The 25,954-nt window shown below is 41.8% G+C and overlaps 14 protein-coding genes and 1 non-coding gene across 15 annotated transcripts; 9 read left to right on the top strand and 6 right to left on the bottom strand.

Annotated features, from left to right (window-relative positions):
• Nucleotides 1-99: 99 nt before the first annotated feature.
• Nucleotides 100-1,254, top strand: FOA43_004393 (uncharacterized protein; the record flags this gene model as incomplete). The annotated part of the gene is made up of 1 exon (XM_038924636.1): nucleotides 100-1,254. One exon carries the CDS (start codon nucleotides 100-102, stop codon nucleotides 1,252-1,254), a length of 1,155 nt encoding a protein of 384 aa, XP_038780564.1.
• Nucleotides 1,255-1,378: 124 nt separating this feature from the next.
• On the bottom strand, nucleotides 1,379-4,306 carry FOA43_004394 (uncharacterized protein; the record flags this gene model as incomplete). Its single annotated transcript, XM_038924637.1, has 1 exon — nucleotides 1,379-4,306. The coding sequence occupies one exon, from the start codon at nucleotides 4,304-4,306 to the stop codon at nucleotides 1,379-1,381; it is 2,928 nt and encodes a 975-aa protein (XP_038780565.1).
• A 210-nt stretch (nucleotides 4,307-4,516) lies between these two features.
• Nucleotides 4,517-8,116, bottom strand: MYO5 (myosin I; the record flags this gene model as incomplete). Its single annotated transcript, XM_038924638.1, has 1 exon — nucleotides 4,517-8,116. One exon carries the CDS (start codon nucleotides 8,114-8,116, stop codon nucleotides 4,517-4,519), a length of 3,600 nt encoding a protein of 1,199 aa, XP_038780566.1.
• A 627-nt stretch (nucleotides 8,117-8,743) lies between these two features.
• On the top strand, nucleotides 8,744-10,096 carry FOA43_004396 (uncharacterized protein; the record flags this gene model as incomplete). The annotated part of the gene is made up of 2 exons (XM_038924639.1): nucleotides 8,744-9,806; nucleotides 10,026-10,096. The coding sequence occupies 2 exons, from the start codon at nucleotides 8,744-8,746 to the stop codon at nucleotides 10,094-10,096; spliced, it is 1,134 nt and encodes a 377-aa protein (XP_038780567.1).
• Nucleotides 10,097-10,153: 57 nt separating this feature from the next.
• Nucleotides 10,154-10,702, bottom strand: NPC2 (Phosphatidylglycerol/phosphatidylinositol transfer protein; the record flags this gene model as incomplete). Its single annotated transcript, XM_038924640.1, has 1 exon — nucleotides 10,154-10,702. One exon carries the CDS (start codon nucleotides 10,700-10,702, stop codon nucleotides 10,154-10,156), a length of 549 nt encoding a protein of 182 aa, XP_038780568.1.
• A 1,323-nt stretch (nucleotides 10,703-12,025) lies between these two features.
• ENO1 (phosphopyruvate hydratase) lies at nucleotides 12,026-13,339 on the top strand (the record flags this gene model as incomplete). Its single annotated transcript, XM_038924641.1, has 1 exon — nucleotides 12,026-13,339. One exon carries the CDS (start codon nucleotides 12,026-12,028, stop codon nucleotides 13,337-13,339), a length of 1,314 nt encoding a protein of 437 aa, XP_038780569.1.
• A 253-nt stretch (nucleotides 13,340-13,592) lies between these two features.
• On the bottom strand, nucleotides 13,593-16,475 carry FOA43_004399 (uncharacterized protein; the record flags this gene model as incomplete). The annotated part of the gene is made up of 1 exon (XM_038924642.1): nucleotides 13,593-16,475. One exon carries the CDS (start codon nucleotides 16,473-16,475, stop codon nucleotides 13,593-13,595), a length of 2,883 nt encoding a protein of 960 aa, XP_038780570.1.
• A 287-nt stretch (nucleotides 16,476-16,762) lies between these two features.
• Nucleotides 16,763-17,029, top strand: SME1 (mRNA splicing protein sme1; the record flags this gene model as incomplete). The annotated part of the gene is made up of 1 exon (XM_038924643.1): nucleotides 16,763-17,029. The coding sequence occupies one exon, from the start codon at nucleotides 16,763-16,765 to the stop codon at nucleotides 17,027-17,029; it is 267 nt and encodes an 88-aa protein (XP_038780571.1).
• Nucleotides 17,030-17,275: 246 nt separating this feature from the next.
• On the top strand, nucleotides 17,276-17,348 carry FOA43_004401. The gene has a single exon. It is a non-coding gene; the product is annotated as a tRNA-Phe (tRNA).
• A 19-nt stretch (nucleotides 17,349-17,367) lies between these two features.
• On the bottom strand, nucleotides 17,368-18,024 carry FOA43_004402 (uncharacterized protein; the record flags this gene model as incomplete). The annotated part of the gene is made up of 1 exon (XM_038924644.1): nucleotides 17,368-18,024. The coding sequence occupies one exon, from the start codon at nucleotides 18,022-18,024 to the stop codon at nucleotides 17,368-17,370; it is 657 nt and encodes a 218-aa protein (XP_038780572.1).
• A 132-nt stretch (nucleotides 18,025-18,156) lies between these two features.
• On the top strand, nucleotides 18,157-19,406 carry FOA43_004403 (uncharacterized protein; the record flags this gene model as incomplete). Its single annotated transcript, XM_038924645.1, has 2 exons — nucleotides 18,157-18,240; nucleotides 18,309-19,406. 2 exons carry the CDS (start codon nucleotides 18,157-18,159, stop codon nucleotides 19,404-19,406), a joined length of 1,182 nt encoding a protein of 393 aa, XP_038780573.1.
• Nucleotide 19,407: 1 nt separating this feature from the next.
• On the bottom strand, nucleotides 19,408-20,445 carry FOA43_004404 (uncharacterized protein; the record flags this gene model as incomplete). The annotated part of the gene is made up of 1 exon (XM_038924646.1): nucleotides 19,408-20,445. One exon carries the CDS (start codon nucleotides 20,443-20,445, stop codon nucleotides 19,408-19,410), a length of 1,038 nt encoding a protein of 345 aa, XP_038780574.1.
• A 348-nt stretch (nucleotides 20,446-20,793) lies between these two features.
• FOA43_004405 (uncharacterized protein) lies at nucleotides 20,794-21,807 on the top strand (the record flags this gene model as incomplete). Its single annotated transcript, XM_038924647.1, has 1 exon — nucleotides 20,794-21,807. The coding sequence occupies one exon, from the start codon at nucleotides 20,794-20,796 to the stop codon at nucleotides 21,805-21,807; it is 1,014 nt and encodes a 337-aa protein (XP_038780575.1).
• A 172-nt stretch (nucleotides 21,808-21,979) lies between these two features.
• Nucleotides 21,980-23,299, top strand: RPT2 (ATPase of 26S proteasome regulatory subunit 4; the record flags this gene model as incomplete). Its single annotated transcript, XM_038924648.1, has 1 exon — nucleotides 21,980-23,299. One exon carries the CDS (start codon nucleotides 21,980-21,982, stop codon nucleotides 23,297-23,299), a length of 1,320 nt encoding a protein of 439 aa, XP_038780576.1.
• A 1,115-nt stretch (nucleotides 23,300-24,414) lies between these two features.
• Nucleotides 24,415-25,765, top strand: FOA43_004407 (uncharacterized protein; the record flags this gene model as incomplete). Its single annotated transcript, XM_038924649.1, has 2 exons — nucleotides 24,415-24,423; nucleotides 24,473-25,765. 2 exons carry the CDS (start codon nucleotides 24,415-24,417, stop codon nucleotides 25,763-25,765), a joined length of 1,302 nt encoding a protein of 433 aa, XP_038780577.1.
• Nucleotides 25,766-25,954: the final 189 nt, after the last annotated feature.

Raw genomic sequence — 25,954 nt, forward strand, 5'->3', positions numbered from 1 at the left:
TGGTATTAGGTTCAACTTTTTCTTCTATCTCGCGTCTTAACAACGGTTTCTCCGAGGCTCCTCTATATTGAGCTTTCCTTGTTTCTGGGACTATTCATCATGTCTACTACTGTACCCAATTCCGACTATACTGATTCGCTTGATCAGCAACAGTACCAACAATATCAGCAGCAGATTCATCAATTTCAACAGCAACAGCCGTCCCAGCAGCAGCAGCAGCTACAGCAACAGCAGCTACAGCAACAGCAACTACAGCAACAGCAACAACGACAACAGCAGCAACGGCAACAACAACAACAGCAGCAGCAGCAGCAAGCATATCAAGGCTACTACTCACAACAGATTCCTCCTTCTTACATTGATCCCAATGCTGGTGTAGCAGGAATGTATGCGTCTCTGGACCAGAATACGCTGATAGGGGCTCCAGTGACCATTCCCGGTGCAGTTGGACGGCCTCAGGGCTCCACATCTTCCGGTGTGCAGAATATAGCTGATATTTCTGGTGTTCCAGTTCCTGGGGTCCCTGGGGTCCCTGTGGTTCCTGTTGTTCCCGGGGTTTCAGGGGTCCCTGGGGTCCCTGGGGTTCCTGGAGTGCCTGGGGTGCCTCGGGTGCCTGGGGTGCCTGGAGCTCCTGGAGCTCCTGGAGCTCCTGGAGTTATTGGGGTCCCTGGGGTTCCACGAGTTTCAGCTATTCAGGGGGTTCCGGATGTCGGCCCTGCCGTTTCTGGCCCATCTGCTGCTGCCGCGCAAGACCAACCCTATTATGTCAACGCCAAGCAGTATCATAGAATCCTTAAAAGGAGAATTGCGAGAGCTAAGTTAGAGGAAAACCTTAAGATCCAGAAAGGTCGCAAACCCTATCTTCATGAATCAAGACATAAGCATGCTATGAGAAGACCCCGTGGCCAAGGTGGCCGTTTTCTTACTGCAGTTGAAATTGCCGAGCGTGAAAAGCAGACTCATATTGATGAAATGAATGAGAAGAAAACTACCGAGTCAAAGACATCTCCGAACGCGGATTCCTTCGATTCTTCTAATGAGCAGAATCTGCCCATTACCTCTGATGATAGATCCAGGAGTCACACGGACTTGTCAAATGCCGACGATTCCGTCGATTCAAAGGCTGCTCCTTCTACTGCTAGTCCTGAGAAATCTCCAGAAAAACAATCGGAAGCTCGTTCTACTTCCATTGAACCCTCTTCCAATGAATCCGTTTCTTCTCCCTCTGAAGACCACGTGCATTCATCCGACTAGTCTCTGAACTAGTCCCTTTTTGTATTTTAGGACCAAAGCATACAGCCATGCTCCATGTAATTTACTTACCCTTTCAAGAAAAATAATCATTACAGAAATCTAAACTTATATATCACTACATACATTAGGCCAGCCCGAGTCTATTGAGTGCTCCTGTTATGTCTGCATCTCCATAGCTCTGTAGTGCTGCAATTGCCTCATCAATACGATTCATATCTTCTAATTTGGCCTTCACATATTGCTGGATCAGATCCATGTTGGATATCTGTCTCACTGGATCTGAAGGTCTTGTCTGGATGATGTTAAGCTGGTTGTAGCTGGATCCAAACGTCATATCCTCATTATCTAAATCCATCAATAACTCCATGTTCTCGTCGATGTTCATGTAGTTTTTGATACTATCAGAAACTAATAATTTTAACGTCTCTTTTAGAGCATTGATGAATTTCTGATTGTCCAACGAGGATGAATTCTCAACCAACAGGTTTGTCAGACCAACAATAAGGATTTTCTTATCCTGAAGATTGTTAAAAGTAGCAATATGAGGGATGATAAAGTTGTCAAGAACCTGACCAAACAACCCCTGTTGTATATTATCAATGAAATTGATGACAAATTGTGAATTCAAATGGTTTTTGTTCTCCATATCCCTTGAAGATGGAAGGCAGCAGATCCAACAAAGAAAGACTATAAATCTCTTAACAAACTTCTCGGTACGAAAATTTTGGAGACGAGACATGATGATGATTCCAATCTGCTTTAAATATTGTTCAAGGTATTGGATGTCAATGGAGAGAAGAATCGTTTCCATAAGTTCGAAGCCTAAGTGATCGTTCACTTTCGAAGAGATGAGCTTTTGGAAAACACCCAAGATCGGCGTCAAATGTTCTCCACTAAAGAACAACGAGGGTACATATTTAACTATTGCGGATAAAAGTCGAGCTATAGCAGGAGTATTACCTCTGGACTCCCAAACAGCAGGAGAGCAAAGTGGTTTCACTAACTGCGAATACTCCTCAGGCACTGGCTTACCAGGTGGATATATTTCGAGACAGAACGCTAAGATTTGAAACGAATAAGGGATAAACTCCTGTATTTCCTGGGAAAGGATACCCAACATGGTTGGCTTGATAATCTGGAAGTAGTTATCCACATTCGTTCGATTGGATTTTATGATGACACAGACCGATTCAAACGTATAGTGAGAAAATTTCGGATTAGAAGGATTCTTGCTGATGATCTGGATCACCTTCAGCAACTGTTGTAATAGATCAGAGGTAGCATCCTGTAAGGAATCTTCAGCTGTTAAAAGAACCCTCATTACGCACTTCATCAAGAACTCGTTCTCGGCCAATTTCTCCGGTGTATCTCCTTTCTTAAACATTAAAGAAAATAGATTCATCAACAAACCCTTGGAAATATTGGAGGGAATATCATTTTTATTGAAGAGCAACTGTTGATGGTTGGAAGGATCCCTTAAAGAAAGAATTTTCTCCACAGTTATGGCTGTGTATGTGTAAACGACGTAGTTGTTGTCCTCAAAGTGCGCTGAAAGTAATGGGAAAGTCTCATTCAACTGCTGCTTAGTCAATTGGTTTCTGAAGATGAAAATATATTTGATTGCATCCACTTTCAAAATAGGATGTGCAGCTTTATTGACCAAATCCGGTGCCACATAAGCGGTGAAGAATTGCACCACGTCGACAAGAATATTAGTGACGGTGACACCCGCATTTGTCATAGAACCCTTGGAGGCAATGGCACTAAACAAGTAGATAGCGATGTCCTTAGCCTTCCAATGAGATTGGTCCGCTTGAAACTGCTGCAAGTAATTGTTCACATAAGACATGATGACCTGAGTCACTACCTTCTCGTTATTCTCTTTTAAAGCTCTCAAAAATTCCGTAGCTGCACGTCTTCTAGTGTCTGAATCGGAGCCTTCTAAATCTCTTCTAGTGTATTCAATTGGGTCATCTTCAAACATTTCTTCGTCTGATTCTCGAAGAGTGACATTTTGTAAAATGATCTTCTCGGTAATCTGCTTCAAGGCTTCTTCGTTATTAATGGTAGGAGCGTAAGTTGGTGCGGATGCAATGGCAGTTAAGAATCTCAAGCCTTTCGAGGCAAGAATATCATATTTGGGTTGCAAGGTGATGGTATTCAACAGATCCCAAACGGTTTGAATGAAAGAAGGAATGAAATCGTGGAATTCTTCTTCATATCTAGTGGTATACAATTGAATCAACTCGCAAATGCTAATTTTAACATTGGTGACTGGGTCTATTTCTTCATCTTCTGTAGAATCCTCAAGTAGTCCGTTGTTGTACTTCAAATACTTATGAATGACAGTCATTCCTTGCTTCAAGTGATCCTCAAAGAATTCTGGAATATCCTGGCAATTCAAGTCGTAGTATACTTTAATCAATAGGAGCATGTTTTCAAATAAAAGTGACAATTTCTCCACAGGTCCTTGACTGGTTTGATCAATCAGCTGGTCAACACGAATAAGCAGATCCAGAAAAGGTTGTGCAAACTTGTCCAAGACGAACTTGATCTCTCTAAAAAGATCGTCCGAACGGAACAATGGTCTCCAGCGCTTGAAGATAGAGTGTGCCACCTTCAAGATTCCTTTATTGGTGATCATATCATCAGGATTCAACTTGGAAACAAGCAAGTCAAGTAATTCGGGCCACAATTGAGGAAATTCGGATTCGGCTATCAAAGAAATTGCCTCACCAATCTGCACCTGGAGATGATCCGGTAGTTGAATCATCAGATCAACAATCTCCTGCTTGATCATTTGAACATCTTGGGTATGAAGTTGATACTGGCCTGATTCAACAATCCATTTCCGCTTCACTAGGTTCTTAAAGTACAAAGCAGCAGCAAGACGCACACTAATGTCAGCCTTGTCCGAGGCAACAATATGAAGGAAAGTAAGTGGAAAGCCCTGCTGAGTCTCGAGACTCTTTAGTCCCACTTCAGCCTCCTTTGCCGTCCTCGACTGAAGAGACTTGGCAAGCAACTGTGCTACCTTATCGATATCAGACATTGAGTGAACAGAGAATGATAATTGATGATAATTACTAAAGAGCTGAAAAAAATTTGGATGAATTGAAAAACAAAATTGAAATCTTGAAATGAAAAAAAAAATAGTGATAAAAAAAAAGGTGCACTTAAATTAAGTTCAAGATTCACCTTGATTACAATCAGTAGTCTAATAGATATGCCTATTTGTATATAATTACAATCCGGTTTTGAATTACCAGTCATCATCTTCTTCTTCGTCGTCGCTCTCACGGCGCGCTTTCTGTCTAATAGCTGCAGCCAAATCATTGGCCATACTAGATTCGTCCTCTTTTTTTTGTTTTAAAGCAGCGGCCAATGTAGACGCTAGATCTCCATTAGCTGGAGTGTTTGTAACATTTGAAACTGCTGGCAAAACTTTTCCATTCACCTTCTTTGGAGGAGGTGGTGGTGGTGGTGGAGAAGGTCGTGAGCCAGTAGTTTGCGGAGGTTCGCATTTGACTATGTAAGCAGTAGGAACCCAACCCTCTTTAGTTTCATCAAGGGTCTTACCCAATGACCATCCATTTCCGGCGTCTTGAAGAACATAGATCACCGTTTCTTTGATAACAGGTAGTTCTGAGGGAGAACCACTGCCTGGGAAGTCGTAAGCAGCCTTGTATGTTGGCCATTTAGGCGGTGGAGGTGGGGGTCGAGGAGCTGTTTTCCTCGAAAACCTGGAAGTTGTGACAGGATGTTGAATAGCAGCGGGAGCGACAACGGCAGCTGGGTTTGGGGTTATCACTGAATTCATCTGACGTCTAGCTGTGTGTGAACTTCTTCGAGTACCACTGCTCTTATAGGCGCCTGTAGCGGCAAGGGTCATTTTGTACTTAGCCACGGCATTGGAGATGATACTCTTTCCCTTGGGTTTAGGCTTTGAGTGCGATGAAGCTGGAAGGCCCTGTCTGACACTCACCACAGCGGATTTGTAGATATCGCCCTCGGAAGGAGCCTCAGCAGCCACTTTAAAGTTGACCACACGCAGTTTGCCAGGTTTCCTGGAGTAAGAAATGGTCTCACCGATAGACACATTCAAAGATGAGTTCAGCTTCTTGAGATACGTCAACAGTTCAGTCTTAAACATCGTGTTGATCAAGAGATCTGGACGACTAGATGACGCCAAATTTATGGCTACCCAATCATCTTGAAGGGTCGATAATGAAACCTTAGGAATTTGTCTAACCGGAATAGTTTCTTCAATGATGTAGTTGGCTTTACGCTCAATAATTTGCTGTCCAACCACAATGAAGCTCGAATCTGTAATAAGAAACAATTTCGGAAGTCTTTCGGCTGAACGGCCAAACTTAGAGTGCAACTGCTGTCCGTGTGCCGAAAAGATTACCTTTTCTGAAAGGCCGATAGTCTCCATAAGAAACTTTCCAAAGCCTCCGGTTCTGTCGTTACAGCCCAAGTAATCGCCCAAGAAAGCTCTTGAGCCTAGCATACTCAAGCGGCGCCTCTGTTTACGAGATCCAAGAAGCTTGGTACCATAATCTCTGAGAATAGTATACTTATCGGTCTCGCCAGTGATTCTGGCTCGCCACAGCCTCTGTACAATTCGTGCAGCATTCTCACGACGCTTAAGGTACCGTCTACAGGCTCTCTGAATGACTTTAGCCTTGTTCGCCCAATAACTTTCACGCATGTCTTCAAGAGCAAACAATGTCTCTGGTTTTTTAATAAATACTTTAGTCACACCAAGCTGCCATTCGGTTTGCGGAAAGCCGGTATCTGTTAAGATAATCTGCGTGGCCTCTCTGGAATCTCCTTTCCAGATGTAGTCACCAGCATAAGAAGTCTTTGAAGAAAGTAGATAAAACCGTTCGACAAACTTCTCAAATGTCTGCCTGTATGCAAAACCAGCACGACGAATCCTCACGTTCTCTTTCAAACCCAAATATTTGATCTGGTGAAGAACGTTTTTATCGTTATACTCTGTAGCAGATCGATGTTCATTAGGTTTAATTGTACGCATGTATGAGGGGGTAGCTCGGGACAATGTATCGACCAAAGCGTTGGCACTCTTCTTAATCTTCTGGGAGGCAGTTGGAGGTCTCTTTTTGTTATTTTCATCCACTTTGTCTGGGAAAAGAGAGTGCAAAAACGAAATCTGAGAGGTCTGAATCATCTCCAACAAATCCTTAAGCATCTGATCTTTATTCTTGTCAGTCATATGTTTGATATCATAGGTGACATCACCAGCATAATGCTTGATGACAAATTTTGCTCCACGAAGAGAGAAATGAGGGTTGTTCTCAACTATACTCAATCTCTGAGCAAAAGATTGATCAGCTGCAACGGAATCAGCATGTGCAGTGGCGCAGGCATCATCCAAAGCTGCAAAAATTCCAGGGGGACGTTTTGCCTCGATTAAATCACAGACAATCTGGTTGTTGAAATACTCGATTGGAGTCCACTGGATCTGCTCCCTGACATACTCTTCCTGCTCTGACTTCAAAGTCAATTGAATAAAAATTTGTTGGAGCTTCTCGTTGACATAGTTGATGCACACCTGCTCAAAAGAGTTATGTTCGAAGATCTCGAAACCGTATATATCCAAAATTCCGATGGATTTGAAAGGCTGTGACTTCATACTGGAAAACGATTGATTGACTCTTGCAACAATCCAATCAAAAAGATTGCTGTACAAACCTTTTGCAAGGGCATCGCGCGAAGCAGTGGCTTGCACAGGATTCAATGGAACATGGTACACTGAACCACGTTTCATACCGTGAGAAGTCTCCATGACACGTTCAGTGACAGCCTTGCAAAGTACATCCGCATTCACTTGTAATAAATAAGCAACGAAGTCAGTAACAGACGTATCATTAATCGTGGAGTTTCCCTCCTCATCCTCAGCAAATGTAATGTTACCAATCCACAAGATGGCAGCCAAGAGACGGAATACTTGTTCCTGTTCATCCTGTGTAATACCAATAATTTCCATGGCTTTTAAGGTCTCGCGGAAATCCCTAAGATCGTCAATGGAATCAACAGAGGTACAACCAGAAGCAGAAGTATATAGATACTGTTCAGGCTGTTGAACGCCAAACGACTGACGGAATTTGTCACTGGCGCCCTTAGTGAATTGATAGAAGATGTGGAAATTACGCTCGTCTTTGATCTGGCCAACCACACGTTGCTTTTCAAGAAGATAGTTGGTGATATTAGCAGAGACGGGTTCGAAAGCCTTGCTGAACTGTATCTCCAAGTACTTACCGTGACGTGAAGAATTGTCATTCCTGAGAGTCTTAGCACAACCAAACGACTCTAGAAGGGGATTGGTAGCTAAGACCATATCATTAATATGTTTGATCTCGGACGAGGTAGTCATAGAACCGGATATATTGGCAATGTACTGCATAATACGCTTTGCAGCCTCTGTCTTACCAGCACCGGACTCACCGGAAATGATAACACATTGATTTTCACTATATGCAATCATATTATGATACATTGATTCGGCAATGGCGTAAACATGGGGGGGGACCTCCAAACGATTGGTATTCTTATAAGAATTGAGTACCTCCTGAGTATAGATACCCAAATCACGAAAAGGATTGACTGAGATCAACACTTGGCCAATATAGGTGTATATTATGCCATTTTGAAATCTCTTTTGCAAGTTTTCGTTGATTGATTCGTCAGAAATTATGGAAAGAAGTGTCAAATCTGACACACCAACCTCCTTCTTTCTGGTATGCTCATATTGGGCCTTCTTGATTGGTCCATGGGACTTCTTAGGAGGAGGAGCAGACTTGTTTTTGTTACGGTTTCTGCGAAAGCCGAGCATTGTAGTTCAAACTGCAGCGGCGATTAATTAATATAAGACACAAAGACGAAGAAAGGGGGAAAAAAGATTGGAAAAACAATCATCAACTCTACCAGATTCTGTCAGACAAATGAATCTGGCTGGCTCTTTGAACTGAGAAAATGCAGCTGGTGTATGGATGTGTCACTTTGAAAGGTAACGGACTTCTCTGAACACGATAGAGGTCCTTAGTAGATGGTAGATACATCATCGAATGTGGTTGAATATGGTCGAACGTGGATAACTATGGTCAAATGTGAGGTCAAATGTGAGGTCAAATGTGAGGTCAAATGTGGGGTCAAATGGTAGATCAATCAAATTTTACATATAAAGGGTCCTCGGAGGTTTCCCGTTGAGCAGATCGTCAGTCCATTTCATATCCTATTTATTTGTATTGTAGAGTGATCCGGTATCTGCCCACCACTTCTTTTAACTCGTTTACCTACTCCAATCCCTTTCCATTATAGGAACAGGTCTATATAATTTTTATGTCCATCTTTTTTTCTCTGAGTTTTTGCGTAGTCCCTTATCTCCGATCATCTATAAGTCTCTCAACCTTCCTCTCACTTCTTCCTCTTCCTGCTTCTTCTTTTATATTAGTTTCACATCATGTGGGAAAATTACTTCTCTGTTCAGATATTCTTTATTATTCTTCGAGAGACTTTGGAGAGTGCCATCATCATCTCAGTCCTCCTTTCCTTAGTTAAGCAGGCTTTTACTGTTGAGGGAGCAACTAAGGGTGAGCGTATTCTTACGGTCGACCAAAAGGACTATAATAGTTATCGTCTTCAGGTTTGGTTAGGAGCTTTAGCTGGATTGTTGCTTTGCGTTGGAATAGGCGGTGTCTTCATTGCCGTTTTCTATTTCATCGGCAACGATGTGTGGAGTGTCGCTGAGCGAGTCTGGGAAGGTTTCTTCAGTATTATCAGCGCCTTTATCATCGCCGTAATGGGTTTGGCACTTCTTCGGGTCAATACTTTGCAAAGTAAGTGGCGGTGGAAGTTGAGTAAGTCGTTGCAATGCAATATTGCTGCAGGTAATGCTGCAGGTAATGCTGCTGAGATGCCTATTAGTTCAGACTCCATGGACACTCCTGCTTTGCGCACCATTCAAAGCTCTGAAGAAGCAAACAATGATGACAATCAGATTCTTCAAGAGATGGAAAGTGAACCGATGTATGGTGATATCAATAACTTCGTTAAAATGCGCAAAAGACTGCGAGCTTGGAGCCAGAAGTATTCATTGGTCATCCTTCCCTTCATCACTACCCTCAGAGAAGGTCTAGAAGCAGTTGTGTTTGTGGGTGGCATTGGTGTTAATCAACCAGCATCATCTTTTCCTTTGGCAGTCTTAACTGGTGGTCTGCTAGGAGCTGGTATTGGTATGGCTATGTATAAAGGAGGTAATCAGATGTCACTACAGTTGTTTCTAATTGGCTCTTCATGCTTTCTTTATCTTGTTGCCGCTGGATTGATGTCAAAAGGTGTTTGGTTTTTTGAATTGGAGAGTTTTGTTCAAAAATGTGGCCAAGATACTTCTGAAACAGGCTCTGGTCCGGGCTCTTACGATATCGGAAACACTATATGGCATGTCAACTGTTGTAATGGACAGATTGATGGTGGCTGGATGTTGTTGAATGCATTATTTGGCTGGTCCAATACGGGAACCTATGGTTCCGTGTCGTCATACATACTCTTCTGGGTGTTTATAGTGGCCCTTTTGAAGAAAAAAAGTGCTATTGAAGAGAAGGGGTATCTATCGGTATTACCAATCAATCGGCAGTTGGGATATATTAAAAAGAGGATTATATCTAATAGAGTGCTTCTTCAGGAATGCCTCGACGATGTGAATTGCAAGTGGCAACGTCATCATCCACCTACTAATGAGGAAGAAGAGAATCGTGTTGCTTCAACAGCTGCCACAGAGGAAACAGATGCATTGTTAGGAGACTCAGTGCATTAAACACTATATTTACTATTTAATAATCAAAACATACACACATACACTATAAAGCAAGACCTAATCCATGAGCTCATCTGAGAGCTGTCCTAATCCGCTAACTATATTGTAGGGAGGGAACTCTGCCTCACCAGTCAAACAAGTAATCAATTCGTCGTCTTTGGTATAGGCTCTAGCGACGACGAGATACTTTCCTGGAGGCACTTCCTTCGGGATTTCCACCTCCTTTTCAATTTTATAGTAACCTCTCTTTAGTGGACAAGTCATGTCGACTTGTGGAAGTTCATCGCAGAGATCGTATGTCTGATGAATGATCTTAATATAGCCATAACTGACGTCGACATCAACGTAGGCACCACTTTCAACAAGCTTGCTCAAAGTTCCCACAGCACTGATGGTTAGATTTTGACCCCTTTCAGGTGGCACAGGATCCATTCTAACGGAACTCAAAGTGAGAAGCTGAGAGATATCTGCATCACACAATTCTAAAGGAGACTCCCCTGGGATTGGCTCACTGAGGGTCTGGGGAGATCCATCAAGAAGATGTTGCACAGAAAATGCGTAGGCCACTACTGCGAATAATAGGAGTTCTACTATAGTATACTTCATAGTAACTGGCTGAAAAAAGGATTGCGAATAGGTAATAAATGAGCAATGGTGAATGACATCTACAGCATACAGTCATTTTTGCTATCGCAACAATGATAACCAGATGGGTCGATCGGCGCGTCTACGTGAAATTGAGGGACATATTATAATACAACTTGTAGGCTGATGATGCGTAACATTTCTTTTAGACTTCGGTAAGCAAAATAGGTAACTGAATACTAAATTGAAACCGGAAAATAAATTCAGATCACGTTTTTGGTAGAGGCCGATCCGTACTATCGTCACCACGAAATTCAATTTTATCCGATAGTAGTAATATGAAATTCTCTGACGTTCTCCGACCATCAAGGCTTTGTTTGAATCATGAGGTAGAACTAAGAAAAAAAAGAAAAGCTTCCTTGGGTACCGTCCGTCTGGTCTTTATGATGCAACTGTATGCACCGTGCGCCTTGAAATCTTCCGACCCGCGAGACAGTCGTCCAGTTTTTTTTTTTTGTTTTTTTTTTGTTAGGTGCTGTACCGGGTGGGTGGGCAGTGCCTCGTGCTTTATTGTACCGCGCACCAGAGTACAGCTCACCAAAGTACCGCTCACCAGAGTACTGTGTTGGGCATGAAATTAAGGGACCTGAAAAACTAAGGGACCTGAAGAACCGTGAAACCTGTGAAACTGTGAAATCGTGAAACCTTGGAACCGTTAAACCTTGAAACCTGCGAAACATGTGGAACTTGCAAATCTGCTATAGCTTCCCGGTAGAAGCGGAGGCATTGCACTCTGTCCATTTCTATGCGTTCTCGAGGTTAACCGGAACCTTCTAAGACTTGGGGCTCACGCAATAAAAAAAAACGATCGAAGTCTGTTAGCGGCAATTGTCTGCTGTTACAAACCGCTCCTCCCCGGAGCTCACCAGATCCCACCGGAGACCACCGGAGCCCACAAGAGCCCACCAGAGCCCACCAGAGCCACCGTGGCCTTTCTTGTCCAGCCCCGGATAGCCGCAGCCAGCCGTAGCTCGCTGCATGAGATGCGCTCCGGCCCTTGCTGAGCAGCCGGAGTTCTCTGGAATCTCTCTCAAATCTATCAGCCCATTCATATGTCTCAATTTTGGCCGTATCCAATTTTTTTTTTCAATATATATACGGCAAGTATATCTCGCTTGGTAACAACTCCGAACTCCTTTTATGGTCTCCTTTTTCTTCCTTTCCTTTACTTTTACTCTCCTTTTTCTTTTTTTTTTCCTTTCCTTTTCTCTCTCTACTATTGTACACGGACTTTTACATCTGTTACATAAGAACATCGAAAACTAATTACATCTACTAATAATAATGTCTACCGTTACCAAGTGTCACGCCAGATACGTTTACGACTCAAGAGGAAATCCAACTGTTGAGGTCGATTTGACTACTGCCAATGGCCTTTTCAGAGCCATTGTTCCTTCCGGAGCCTCCACAGGTGTCCATGAAGCTCTTGAATTGAGAGATGAAGACAAGTCTAGATGGCTTGGAAAAGGTGTTTTGAAGGCTGTTGCCAATGTCAACGACATCATTGTTCCAGCAATTCTTAAAGCAAAAATCAATGTCACTGAACAGACTAAGTACGATGACTTTTTGAACTCCTTGGATGGTACTCCAAACAAGGGTAAGTTGGGTGCTAATGCTATCTTGGGTGTCTCCTTGGCTGTTGCCAAGGCTGGTGCTGCTGTTAAAGGTCTTCCATTGTATCAGTACATCTCTGACCTTGCCGGATCCAAGACACCATATGTGTTGCCAGTTCCATTTTTCAATGTTTTGAACGGTGGTACTCATGCCGGTGGTGCTTTGGCTTTCCAGGAGTTTATGATTGCTCCAATTGGTGCCAAGTCTTTCCATGAAGCTATGGAGATTGGTGCTGAGATTTACCAGCATATGAAGAAGTTGGCCAAGAAGCATTACGGTCAATCCGCTGCTAACGTTGGTGATGAAGGTGGTGTTGCTCCAGATATTCAATCTCCAAAGGAAGCTTTGGATTTGATTATGGAGGCTGCTAAGGCTGCTGGCCATGCCGACAAGATTGGTATCGCCATGGACTCTGCTTCTTCTGAATTCTACAAGAATGGTAAATATGACTTGGACTTCAAGAATCCAAAGTCTGATGGTTCTAGAGCCCTTACTGGTACTCAAATGGGTGAATTATACGCTGATTTGATCAAGAACTACCCAATTGTTTCCCTTGAGGACCCATACGCTGAGGATGACTGGGCTACTTGGACTGATAATTTCCCTAAGACCAAGGTTCAAATTGTCGGTGATGATTTGACTGTTACCAACCCTAAGAGAATTGCCATGGCCGTTCAGAGAAAGGCATGTGATGCTTTGCTTTTGAAGGTTAACCAGATCGGTACCTTGACTGAGTCTATTCAGGCCGCCAAGGATGCTTACGCTGCCGGCTGGGGTATCATGGTTTCCCACAGATCTGGTGAGACTGAGGACACCTTTATTGCTGACCTTGTTGTTGGATTGAGAACTGGACAGTTGAAGTGCGGTGCTCCAGCTAGATCCGAGAGATTAGCCAAGTACAACGAGTTGATGAGAATTGAAGAGTCTTTGGGTGGCAAGTCTATCTTTGCCGGTAAGTACTTCCATACTGCCAACAAGATGTAAGCAGTTCTGAATTTACGACTCATTGATTTGATTTAATTGGATCTACTTGTTTGTTTTTCTTGATTTTTATACGTTTTTCAAATTTACATGACCCTGCTTTCCGTTAATTGGTGTAAGTGTAGTTCTGCAACTCCAGTTTTGGCTGTACTTTATTGGCTTGAGCTGCCCATACTGCTGATAAAGCTCTACAATCAGTGCTATATTACATCTTATTTCATTAAATACATACTAAACTCCCAAAACCGTGACAAGCCTAGAAAGCTCTATCCACATTCTTTCGTTTGTACCAGCTAATAAAGTCTCGAATGCTCGATCTAACGGTTCTCGTATCATCTATATTCACCGCAGACTCCACGGTGCTCAATAATTTCAACTTTTCCCTTTCACTGACGGAGCCCTGAGGAAGAGAAGAAAGGAACTGGTCAATCCACAACAGAGAAGGTTTGGAACCACCTTGAAGAGACGATAGTTTGATAATCTTTGTGATTAGTTCATTTGCCTCTGGCCAGCAGTCCGATGGAAAGGAAAATATAAGCCCATACATCAGCTTAGACACGATTTCCTGTCCTGTAGTCAGGGCAAAGTTCTGGATCTTCAACTTTAAGTCCGCCGGTATGTCTTCCATCAGAGATATAGGAGGAGTGTCGAAGCCCCACGAATAGAAATCAACAAGGAATTGAAGTATCGATGAGATGGCTCCATACTCATGGTAAATCTGAAGTGCTTTAAGAGCAGTCTGATATACCTGCTGGACCACAGTGTCGGCCCTTATTAGTCTCACCGGAGAAAACATGAGAATATCACCCATCATTCTGTAAAAGTCTTCAACCAAATCCGGATAATCCTGAGACTTTCGTTCACTCAATCCACTGAAGAAATTGTAGAAGTTATCGATCTGCTTCATTGAAAAGTGCCAAACAGAGCTTGCCACTTCCTCGCTTGCATCCTCATCGGATGCGTACTCCTTAATTAAAGCACCAGAAACCCACAGGTAGCATCCGTTATGGTAGGTGTTAAAGCCATATATCAACATCTCTGCAGTCTGTTGAAGAACCGGCAACAAAAACTTCCAGAACGATTGCATGGCTCTGCGCACGAGTTTCATACATCTTTCACTGACTTTCACCGATCTTCCATGACTCGACACCAATCGAGCGATCAATGGCCACACATTCTCCATAAGTAATTTGGCCACAGGGTGCTCTTTGGTTTTGTAAGTTCGTGGTTTCAAGGCATCAACGTATATCGTAATAAGTTCAATGGTATCTGCAATTTTGGTATCTATCTGGTCCATTTCTATAGGATTCGACGAGTGCATGTCGTTCATTCCCAATAACTTTTCCAAAATTGGATTCCAGAACATGGAGGTAATATTGTATAGCTTCTCTGGCTCTCTCTGTTCTTTCAAAACGTATGCTATTCCTTCAGTAACATCGTACAACGATTGAATGTCAAGAGATGACTCTACACTGCTGTAGAAGTTAAACAATTGCTCCAAGTATTCCGTCAATAAACTCGAGCAGTCCATACAGAAGTACTTCAATGCATGCGAAGCAGCGATAATCACATCTAAGTCCTGCTTCAGTTGGAATCCACCAATAATATAGTTCAATTGCTCCTCCAAAAATTCTGGGTGCTTGGCAGTCCACTCTGTGTATCTACCAAGAACCAAAGTAGCAGCATATCTAATCTTAGAGTTCTCAGGTAGCTTGACTAAGTAATGCATAATCTGAGGAAGCATCTTTTTCTCGTTAGTACCCACTTCTTTGGCCATGGCACGCATACTAAACAACGAGGATTCTGTTTCTTGCCACATCACCGATTGGCCCTGTGCTTGCATCTCCATGAGTTGCTGCAACCGATTGAATGGTATACTGAGAGCTTTGTCTGCACCGATAACAGCGCAGCAGTCCTTAAGAACGTCTCCCATATCGTATCTGAAATCTTTAAACTTGTCCTCAGCATCTCTATCGTTATTGAATAAAACAGCGAGATCTGTAGATTGAGAGGTTGTTGGGTATCTCAAATGCTTAATCATCACGTTAACAAGTTCTGTATATGTTGGTGTGAAGAGAATTCTTGCTTCCTGACGAGCACCTGTTGTCAACAAAGACTTCAAATCATACCAAAACTTGAAGGTATACTTTACCACATCAAGATCGTCGTCATAGCTAGTCAATCTAAGCATAATATCTACCAAAGGCTTGAAATCGTACGGCATTGCCGCTATATAAACATGCCAAGCTTCTGCCGCAGTGGAAAAAAGCATCACAAATCTTTCCATCTTTTCGAGGTCGTCTTGACTTTGCTCGAGCAATGGTTGAAGACCAATCAATTGATTGTAGAGACCTTTCACTACAGGCAAGTTATGCTCGTCGAATGTGTCTGTCTCAGCTATGATAGTGGATAAACAGTCCACAGCAGTATCAAATGTATCCTCGCTAGTCAAACCTTCAAAAACTAGTAAGCATAGAGAGTTGTTGGTAAGGATTTGGTTGATTGGAACATCAACGATCCACGATTGAATGCATCCTAGCACCATTTGGTTGACTCTGGTGCTGTTGTTGGTCTTATTATCTGCCAAGCTTGTCAAAATGTACAAAACCTGTTCAACACTATTATCAATTAATTTCTTGGTCTGATGTCCAAACTCTTCTTCCGTTAATGGAGTTCTACGAACATCCAGCATTTCCTCGGGAAGAACCTTCAAGAACTCAAGTAAAGTATCCATGGCATTGGATGAAAGAGTATTAATGATTTCTCCAACAGCATTGTCCCACTTTAGGTCTTGAAGAGCAAAGTAGGCAAGTGCAAGACAGAGTTGTGTAGTTATTAACTTCTGCTTATCGTTGAAATATAATAGGGCCTGTATAATGGAATCCTTTAAGGAAGAAAAGGATTCCTCGGGTAATTGGCCGAAGTCGTACTGCACTTTGGATCTCAACGTCTGTGCAACAAACATTTTCATCTCCAAACTGACGTTTTCATCCACAAGCAACGGAAATATGACCTTCCATGCCTCATCACTTCTCTGAAATCGAAGCAAATACTCATTGGCCTCTGCCTTGAATGACGAGTCCGTATTGCCGTACATTGTGGAGATGGCCTCCTGAAGCCGGGACGTAACGTCTGTCATGACTTTAAATAAGAGTTGACGATACAAAAGAAACTTGTTCTCCGGTGCTTAACAAAGAGTTCAATCCACCTTGTTCATTCTCTAGGTAACAAAATTTTTCAAGCTTCCCGGTCATCATGCCGATCAGAGCCAATCGTAACCAAAATGGATTTTCTGGATTACGTAACCAGGTGTTTTCATATTGAAAGGAAAGAATTTTCAAATTACAAAGACTAAGCAGCTGATACTGTTCTTAGGCTCTATTTTGTTATTCACAGATATCTTCTTCAATATCTCTCTTGCTTATCATGTCTGGCAGAAAACAACAGAAGGTGATTGTTCCACCCATCAATCAGATCTTTAAATATCTCCAGCAGCAGTCAAATGTCACCGTCTGGCTCTATGAACAGGTTGGTTATAGACTTACAGGAGTCATTAAAGGGTTCGATGAGTTTATGAATGTTGTTATAGATGATGCAGTGGAGATCAGCACGTCTAATCCTTCAAAGACTAGGAAATTGGGCAGAATACTTCTTAAAGGAGACAATATAACGCTAATATCTTGTGCTCAATAATGGTATTTGATCCGCTTGTCTTTCTAATAAATTTGTATAATAATATATGTGTTTCTACTAGAGCATATAATATTGATTGGATGGTACCTATTCTAGTAATTAGAAGAATCGCTACTTGGGTTTCGTTGAACAACTCCCATTTTGCTTTATTAAAGGTTTTCTTTCTACAAAAATCTCTTCAAGCATCGATTTCTCTGGGTTCAAATTTTCACCAAGACAGTCCAAACAGATTATTACTTTGTTAGTGCGAGCTTAGCTCAGTCGGGAGAGCGTCAGACTGAAGATCTGAAGGTCCCGAGTTCAATCCTCGGAGATCGCATTTTTTTTCAATTAATCATCTATTGATCAGATATACGATAGCTAACAAACGTAGAAACACTATGAGTATCAGTAGTAAAGCTTCTAAACCGAACACTTTCTACGGAGTCTCCTACCACCTCTTTTGCTTCTGATTCTCCCCAGTCCGGTGGAACTTTGCTATTAGGATCTGCGTAGACGAGAACATTAAACGTATGGCCACCTTGAAGCTCCGGTAAGAACGTCACACTGGCAGTGATCTGTCTTATAATAGCCTGAATCTCTCTCTTTATATCTTCTTTGGACTGGTTCCGTTCTTTCTCTTCGTCGCCATTCTTTTCATCATCCGCTTTATTGACCTTTAGATCGAACCTCCAAGTTTCAACCACTTCTCCAGACTCTTTGGAAACTATAGCTATGACCAATTTTGATATCATGCCCGAATAAATCCACCTTCTCAACTGCTTCATGATTCTATTCATATATTCTATCACCTCATCATCTGCCGATACAAGCATACTAAGCCCATACTTTTTCACCGTTTTGAAATCACTTGGTGAATAGATACCTCGCTGATATAGGATAGTATGTATACTATATTCAAAGAAGTCAGCTACTATTTTCGAATCACCTTTCAAAGCAAGCTTAGATCTATTAGGAACTTGCTTCGATGGTATTGTCGTATGCGGTTCTGCCATACTAAACAAAGAGTTAGAAGAAGACGCAAAATATAGGCACTGAGAACAATGTATAAATATCGCGATGACGGGCTATGTATATTTATAGAGTTGTTCCCATTTACTTCTTGTTTGTACCTTCAATTATCCGACATGTCGCAAGCATTGCAAGCTTTTCAGAGAGAAACTGGAACTTTTCTAGATGGCTATCGTACGGAGGAGGGCATTCTCAGAATGGTAAGTTAGAAACCAAAAACTTGGCTGAACTCATAGCAAAAACGAGTACTAACTACATTCGACTTCAGCATGGAACCAAAAAGTCAAAGCACCAAACCAAGCAGGCGATTCTTATCAGAATAAAGAAGGATGCAGCAAAAATAAGTCGCTACAGAAGGCTTTCGAATGAAGTTCTTAGTAGAAAAGAGGCTCACAAGTATGATGATGAATCATTCAAGCTAACGACACAGCTTTTAGATTGGAATCCGGAATTCTACACCATATGGAACTATAGGAGAGATATTTTGACCAATTTTAAGTTTCTGGCCGTTTCCGATAGTGAGGAAAAGCATCATTTACTGGTCAAGGAGCTCCAGTATATTTTATTGAAGCTGAAAAGCTTCCCCAAATGCTACTGGATATGGAATCATCGCAAATGGTGTTTGAAGCAGGACTGCCGAGCTGATTTCAGTGTGGAAATGCATTTTATTGGTCAATTCTTTGAAGTAGACCCTAGAAATTATCACGCTTGGGGATATAGACAGTTCATAGTACAATGTATGAAGGATTCCATGGGTCTTGAGGGAGAAAGACCAAAAATAGACTACCAGGAGTTCAAGTTCACTACGAAAATGATTAACAAGAACATTTCCAACTATTCGGCTTTCCATAACCGGTCCAATTTGGTAGGAAAGCTCTTTGACCAATCACCCAATTGCACTGACATCAACGAGACAGATGTAAACTTACAGAGATATTTGAGTGCTTTCAGCGGCAAGTCTAAGAAACAGGTCTTGGAACTTGAACTTAATATGTTCCAAAACGCAATTTATACGGATCCAGACGATTCCTCCGTGTGGATCTACGCTAGATGGCTATTCGGCGACTATTTCCTAGATGATTTGACCTTCAATGAGGGAGTAACACTTATTAATAAAGCCAACAAAATCATAGAAGAACTCGCCGAGTTGGAGAAAGAGGACAATCGTGGAATCGATAATCAATGGTGCTTGAAAACGCAGTTGTATCTATTAAAACAGTTGTATAAATTATACAAGGCAGAGGATGATAGTGGTGTGAACTATCCTGAAGATGACGCTAGAGAATTCGATAAGATGAGAAATAGGCTGCTGGAACTTGACCTAATGAGGGCACAGAGGTACAAGAATCTTTCTTTAGATAACTAAATCATCTATGACTGACTTCATCTACATACCTCTTCTTATTGTAGACAAATCTGATACAGCCATACTTACCAATGTCAGGATTTCTAGGCTGGAAGAACATATCCTGCCTGATAGTTGTTGAAGGGACCATGGCGGATCGTTTACTGTTGAATCTGTCATCGAAATCAATCTTCAAGTTGAGAATTTCATCAACTAATTCCTTCAATTCGTTCACCATACGAACCTCTCCTAATGAGCTCTTAAGGAAAGTTATGGCATAATTGTCGATATAATACTCGAGTAACTGACTGATTCCTGAGACAAGAGTATCATTATCTGGTCTCATATTGATTCTATGAAGATCGATGTTATAGTTCGTCTTGGTCTGAGATACGGAGTTGAATATAAGCAACGCAGTTCTCATGGCTATGACGGCATTACTATGAGCAGGGAACTGTAAAGGCAACTGAGTAAGATACAAATCATTCAAGACAGACCAACACACATAGCTCTCCTTCTCTGGAACTTTATAGAGCTTTGTAAATTTAACAAGCAGATCTTCTATGCAATAGTTTCTAAAATCAAAGCTTTCACACTCCATCATAGTTTTTTCCATATTCATCACGATTCGTCTCTGATCATCCGACTCTGACGATGAAAGATGCAGTCCTCTAAGAGTGTTAGATTCTTGCAAGACAAGGCCGAGCTTCTTGATAAAATCGTTCATTTTGAGGGAAACAAATAGTGCTGTTATGCCTACCTCATAGTGTAGGGGACCATACCTGGCCAAATTGTCGGTCAGGAGATAGAATCTCTGATATAAATAGGAGCAGTTCTGCATAACTTTGATGGGAAATTGCAATACTTTGACTAATCGAATGAGAAACTGGAAAGTTTCCCTCTTGTCCTGCTTATAACTTCGTATTCTATCACCGTCTCCAAGTGTATTGTGTATGAGGTAAGAGATCTCTTTCGAAGATAGAAACGGCTTTGCCAGTTGGATCACATTGATCGACTTTGAAGGCGAGTTTCTATTATCGGATTCCGGTGTTATTGACATCTTATTAGCGGATACTTTGAAGGAAGGGAAAAGACAGGCCTGAACACTGAGCTCCCGTGTCTCGACCTTTTTCAGTCTCGACCTTTTTGAGTATCGACCTAAGTCTCGACCTTTTTAAGTATCGACCTTTTAAGTCTCGACCATTTTAAGTATCGACCTTTTTTCGTCTCCAGCACCGACTTCCTTGTTAAAATGGATTCAATTACTTATTCGAACGGGAATCCGTCCCTTCCGTAAACATTTATTGTGGGGATGTAGTTCCGCTCTTGGAGTCGTAGGGTATTTATAGATACCCTCTTGCCGAAATGTGTGATTAGAGATTGTTTAGTTAATGCATCATCATTAATCATGACTTCTGCTTTTGATGCCATTGCTAAGTACAGTAACATCTCTTTAGACACTTTAGATGTTGAGGACAGAGAGTTCTACGAGAATCATTTTGGTATTAAATTTTACAATGCTACATCCAATCAGGGTATCTGCTACGGTAACTGGTCGAAGCATCCTGAAGTAGTCATTGAGGCTGCCAGATTTGTCAAGACTAAAACTGGTGCTAAAGAGTCTACTGGAGATGATTTCCTCGAGAAGGTGATCTTATACAGTATTGCTCTTTCTGGAAAGAAGCAGCTTCAAGGTTTGAAGCATTGCGTGATGTCGCAAATCCGGCCTGCATATGCAGATAACGAGGAAAAGACTTTTAACTATGCCATGGGTATCATTCATGCTTACGAGGATTTAGGTGTCGATAGATCCCGGGTAGTCATTAAGATTCCTGTCACGTGGGAGAGTATGCATGCAGCATATAGATTGGAACATGACGAGAAGGTCAAATGTTTGGGAACGGTCGTTCACTCATTCGAACAAGGTGTTGTTGCAGCTGAAGCTGGCTGCACATACATTGCTCCGTATGTTGATACATTTTCTGAGGTTTTGGATGCTTCCACTTTCTCCGACCCTGACCCCGAGGATAATTATGGTGTTTTGCTTACCAGAAAGCTTCAGAAATACTACAGGGCCTATGGAATCAAGACCGAGATTGTTATCGCTGCGTTGATTGGCTACAGGTCGGTTCTTGCTGTGTCTGGAGTCGATGAAATGACATTATCCCCAGTTATTTTGAATAAGTTATTGGCCAATAAAGCTCCAGAGGGATTTAAGACTCCCTATTTGGCTAAAAGTTACTCTACAAAAGAAGCAGGTGAGAAGATCAGCTTGTTTAACGACAAGAAAGCTTATTATGCTAAGTTCAATGCCAACAAGACTGCCGTGGAAAGATACGAGCAAGTCAAGCAGTTCTTTACAGATGCTGACAACAGCTCAAAGAAGTTACTCAGAGGTATTTTCAAGGAATCGAGCATCTAAACGACATTTATATAGTTAATGAATCTACATAGCCCATGTCTTCTGCCAATTTTATTTATGGGTATTTATTGCTCCTTAGTTTTTTTTGAAGGCGAGCCTCGAAAAAAAGACTAGAGATAATCAATCAGTTGGCCTTTGTTTCTTTCACTCAAAGCTACTTTCATCAATCAATATGGGTCAAGATGCATCTATGCCTGGTGGAGGCAAGAAAAAGAATCGTGACAAGAAGAAACAAAAGCCAAAGTATGAACCACCTGTTCAATCTAAAACATTTGGAAGAAAGAGAAGAAAGGGCATTGATACGGGAGTTAAGTTACCTGCTGTATTACCTAATACCAGATGCAAGTTGAGACTTTTGAAGTTGGAACGTATTAAGGATCATCTATTGTTGGAAGAAGAATTTGTTACCAATCAAGAGAATTTACAACCCACAGATCAAAGACAAGCTGAGGAAAGAGAGAAGATCGAAGATGTTAGAGGATCACCAATGTCAATTGGAACACTTGAAGAGATCATTGACGATGATCATGCCATTGTTTCTTCTGCCACAGGACCTGAATATTATGTTTCTATACTCTCATTTGTTGATAAGAGTCTTTTAGAGTCTGGATGTCAGGTGCTACTCCATCATAAGACTGTGTCTGTTGTGGGAGTTCTCCAGGATGAGACAGATCCAATGGTCAATGTGATGAAGATGGACAAGGCACCTACGGAATCGTATGCGGATGTTGGAGGATTGGAGGCTCAAATCCAGGAAATCAAGGAATCGGTGGAATTGCCACTAACACACCCAGAGCTATATGAAGAGATGGGAATTAAACCTCCCAAAGGTGTCATATTATATGGACCTCCTGGTACAGGTAAGACTCTTTTGGCAAAGGCTGTAGCAAATCAGACAAGTGCTACTTTCCTTCGAATTGTTGGTTCTGAATTGATTCAAAAGTATCTAGGTGATGGTCCAAGACTGTGTAGGCAGCTTTTCAAAGTGGCCAGCGAAAATGCTCCTGCAATTGTTTTCATTGATGAGATTGACGCCATTGGTACCAAGAGATATGACTCCACTTCTGGTGGTGAAAGAGAAGTTCAAAGAACCATGTTGGAGTTATTAAATCAGTTAGATGGTTTCGATGATCGTGGTGATGTTAAAGTGATAATGGCTACCAACAGAATTGAGAGTTTGGATCCTGCATTGATTAGACCGGGTCGTATTGATCGTAAAATCAAGTTTGAAAACCCAGACCCTGCCACCAAAAAGAAAATTCTTCAAATTCATACATCAAGAATGAACATCGCACAGGATGTCAAGTTGGACGAGCTTGTTGGCTCCAAAGATGATATCAGTGGTGCAGATATCAAAGCAATTTGTACAGAGGCTGGTTTGCTAGCCCTTAGAGAGAGGAGAATGCAGGTGATTGCTGAGGACTTCAAGCAAGCGAAGGAAAGAGTCATGAAGAACAAGATTGATACAAACTTGGAAGGTTTGTACTTGTGAAGTTGTATAGTTTTAATAAAAGAAGAAAATTTAATTGCGTTGCTTGCGATGCGTATTTAAGCTGCTCTGACATACTTCTTGTACTTGGACTTTACCATCTGATCAACTTGACCCCAGCTTATTTTTAGAGATGAACCATGAAGAGGATAACCATCCATTTCAACGATTGCCTTTGCCGCAGACTCATAGGAAGCAAACATAACATAGCCCATTCTATCTTTCGCTGTTGTAGTTATCTTTACTTTACAAACATGGCCGAAATCCTGTAGTAACAAGATAAGGTCAACTTCAAAAGTCTGTGGAGACAATCCTGAAAGTCGAACAGTGCACATCCAGCACATAATTTGTTGAAGAACCTCATCATAAGGTTCTTTTTGGACGTCTGAATGCTGAACTTCAAGAACATTTTGATCAAGAAAGACATCGAGGTTATCAGAATCGCATGAAGTTAATGATTGACTATGCGATTCCATAGAAAAGAGCTTAAGAGGAGTATTGGGATTGGGCTGCTGAGGAGGAGTGTCGGGGTTGAGCTGCTGAGGAGGAGTGTCGGGGTTGAGCTGCCGAGGAGAAGTATTGGGCATCAACTGCTTTACAGACGCGGTTTGGGGCTTCAATTGCCTCCTATACTCATTCTTTGGGACTTGTTTAGAGTTCATAATACCATTTTTCCTCTTATAGGGCTTATAAATACAATTGAAGTCTTTTTTCTTGCATGAACAACAAGAAGGTTTGGCCTCGTCACATTTTTTCTTTCTAGTTTTGCATTGTTGGCAGCCACCATGAGATTTTATGGAGTTTGTCATCTTCAACATGAAGAAGGAAACAACAAAGTGGTGGGAAAAGGGGAAACAGGGATTAATAAAAAAAAAGGACTGGGTCGCGTCTAGGAGCTTTCCAAATTGGGAAATATTAGGGATTATATAATGACTGAAAAGTCCATCCATAAGGATTCAAAAAGTAAAATCACTATCAAAATAGCCTTCTATGGGGCAGGATGTTGTATATATGGCGCTTTCGTGTCATTTGAGGCTTGTTTAGTGTATTTCGTGGAGGTCTATTCTACCGACCTTCGCAGCATAACTGTCACGTATAGATCATAAGCAAATTTATGCATGCGACGAGTCGATCGACGTATTGAGTCAAGGAATTTAGGACGTCTGAAGTGGAAAGATAAACGTAGATACTGTTGTTCCTCCTGTGCAGATTTCCAATTGCATGATTATGACACAAGTGGAGACGGGAGACAAGATACAAAAGTCATCTACTGGCCAAGATGTTGTGCGGTTTTTGAAGAGACATTCTACGGATCTTCTTCGGCGATCAGATACAAGTGTAGATAAAGCTAGAGAAGCATCGAAAGGACCATCAAAAGATAACGAAAAAGGGGAAGAATCGTATCCATTCAATCGACTTTCATTTGATGTTGGAGTGACAGAAAACAAAAACGGCCATTATAGACAGAGTATGGAGGATGTGCACACGTACGTGGCGAACTTTGCAGAAAGACTAGATTGGGGTTACTTTGCGATCTTTGATGGACATGCTGGAAAGCAGACAGCAAGATGGTGTGGATCTAATTTGCATAATATTCTTTATGATAATATTGTGAGTAAAGAGTCTTTGGATTTGAGGGAGAACTTGAATGAGGCTTTTCAAGAGGCTGATAGTAAGATTGGACAGCTGAATGTTGCTGGATCGAGTGGGTGCACCGCTGCTGTTGCTGTATTACGATGGGAGGAAGAGATTGAGGAGGGAGAAAACGGGGATGTTGAAGCTGAGGCAGAGGTTGAGCAGAAGGCCGAGCAGGATGTTGAAGCTGAGGCTGAGGTTGAGCAGAAGACCGAGCAGGATGTTGAAGCTGCGGCTGAGGTTGAAGATGAGGCTGAGGGTGAAGATGAGGCTGAGGGTGAAGATGAGGCAGAAGATGAGACCGAAACTGGGGAAACCCAGAAAGACTACAACACCCTCACACCATTCGACTTTGTGCCCACAAAAAGACACAAACGAATGCTCTATACTGCCAATGTGGGTGATTCTAGAGTTGTTCTATGCCGTAATGGCACTGCCAAACGACTTTCATATGATCACAAATCTACAGACATTTGGGAACAACAGAGAATCGTTAACAGCGGAGGTATTATGCTAAAAAATCGAGTCAATGGGGTTTTGGCAGTGACACGATCGCTTGGTGACTGCTATATGAAGAATCTGGTGATTGGATCTCCTTATACTACAGCAACAGAGCTCAATTCAGAAGACGAGTTTCTGATCTTGGCATGCGATGGATTATGGGATGTGTGTACAGATCAGGAAGCTGTGGATATGATTAAAGGGGTGGAAGACCCAAAGAAGGCCAGCTCGATTCTTTGCAAATATGCTTTGAACAAGATTACTACGGACAATATTACGGTGATGGTGGTGAAACTGGACACCAGGGTATTCCAGTGTAAAGATAATGAATAAATGATTGAGCATTAGCATTGATTTATGTAGTGCATCTGTACACCACGGAAAGAAAGCGATGATATCCGATGCTTACGTTCTCATTGGTTGTACGTCAATTTCCGTGTTTTCTCCGAGCTTAATTTTCCAGACTCATCCCCACAATTATTTCCTATTGAAGAGATTGAAAAATTTTGTTGGCCGGGATAG

Source organism: Brettanomyces nanus, chromosome 4 (genome assembly GCF_011074865.1).
Source record: "Brettanomyces nanus chromosome 4, complete sequence".
In the NCBI taxonomy this organism is placed as follows: Eukaryota; Fungi; Ascomycota; class Pichiomycetes; order Pichiales; family Pichiaceae; genus Brettanomyces; species Brettanomyces nanus.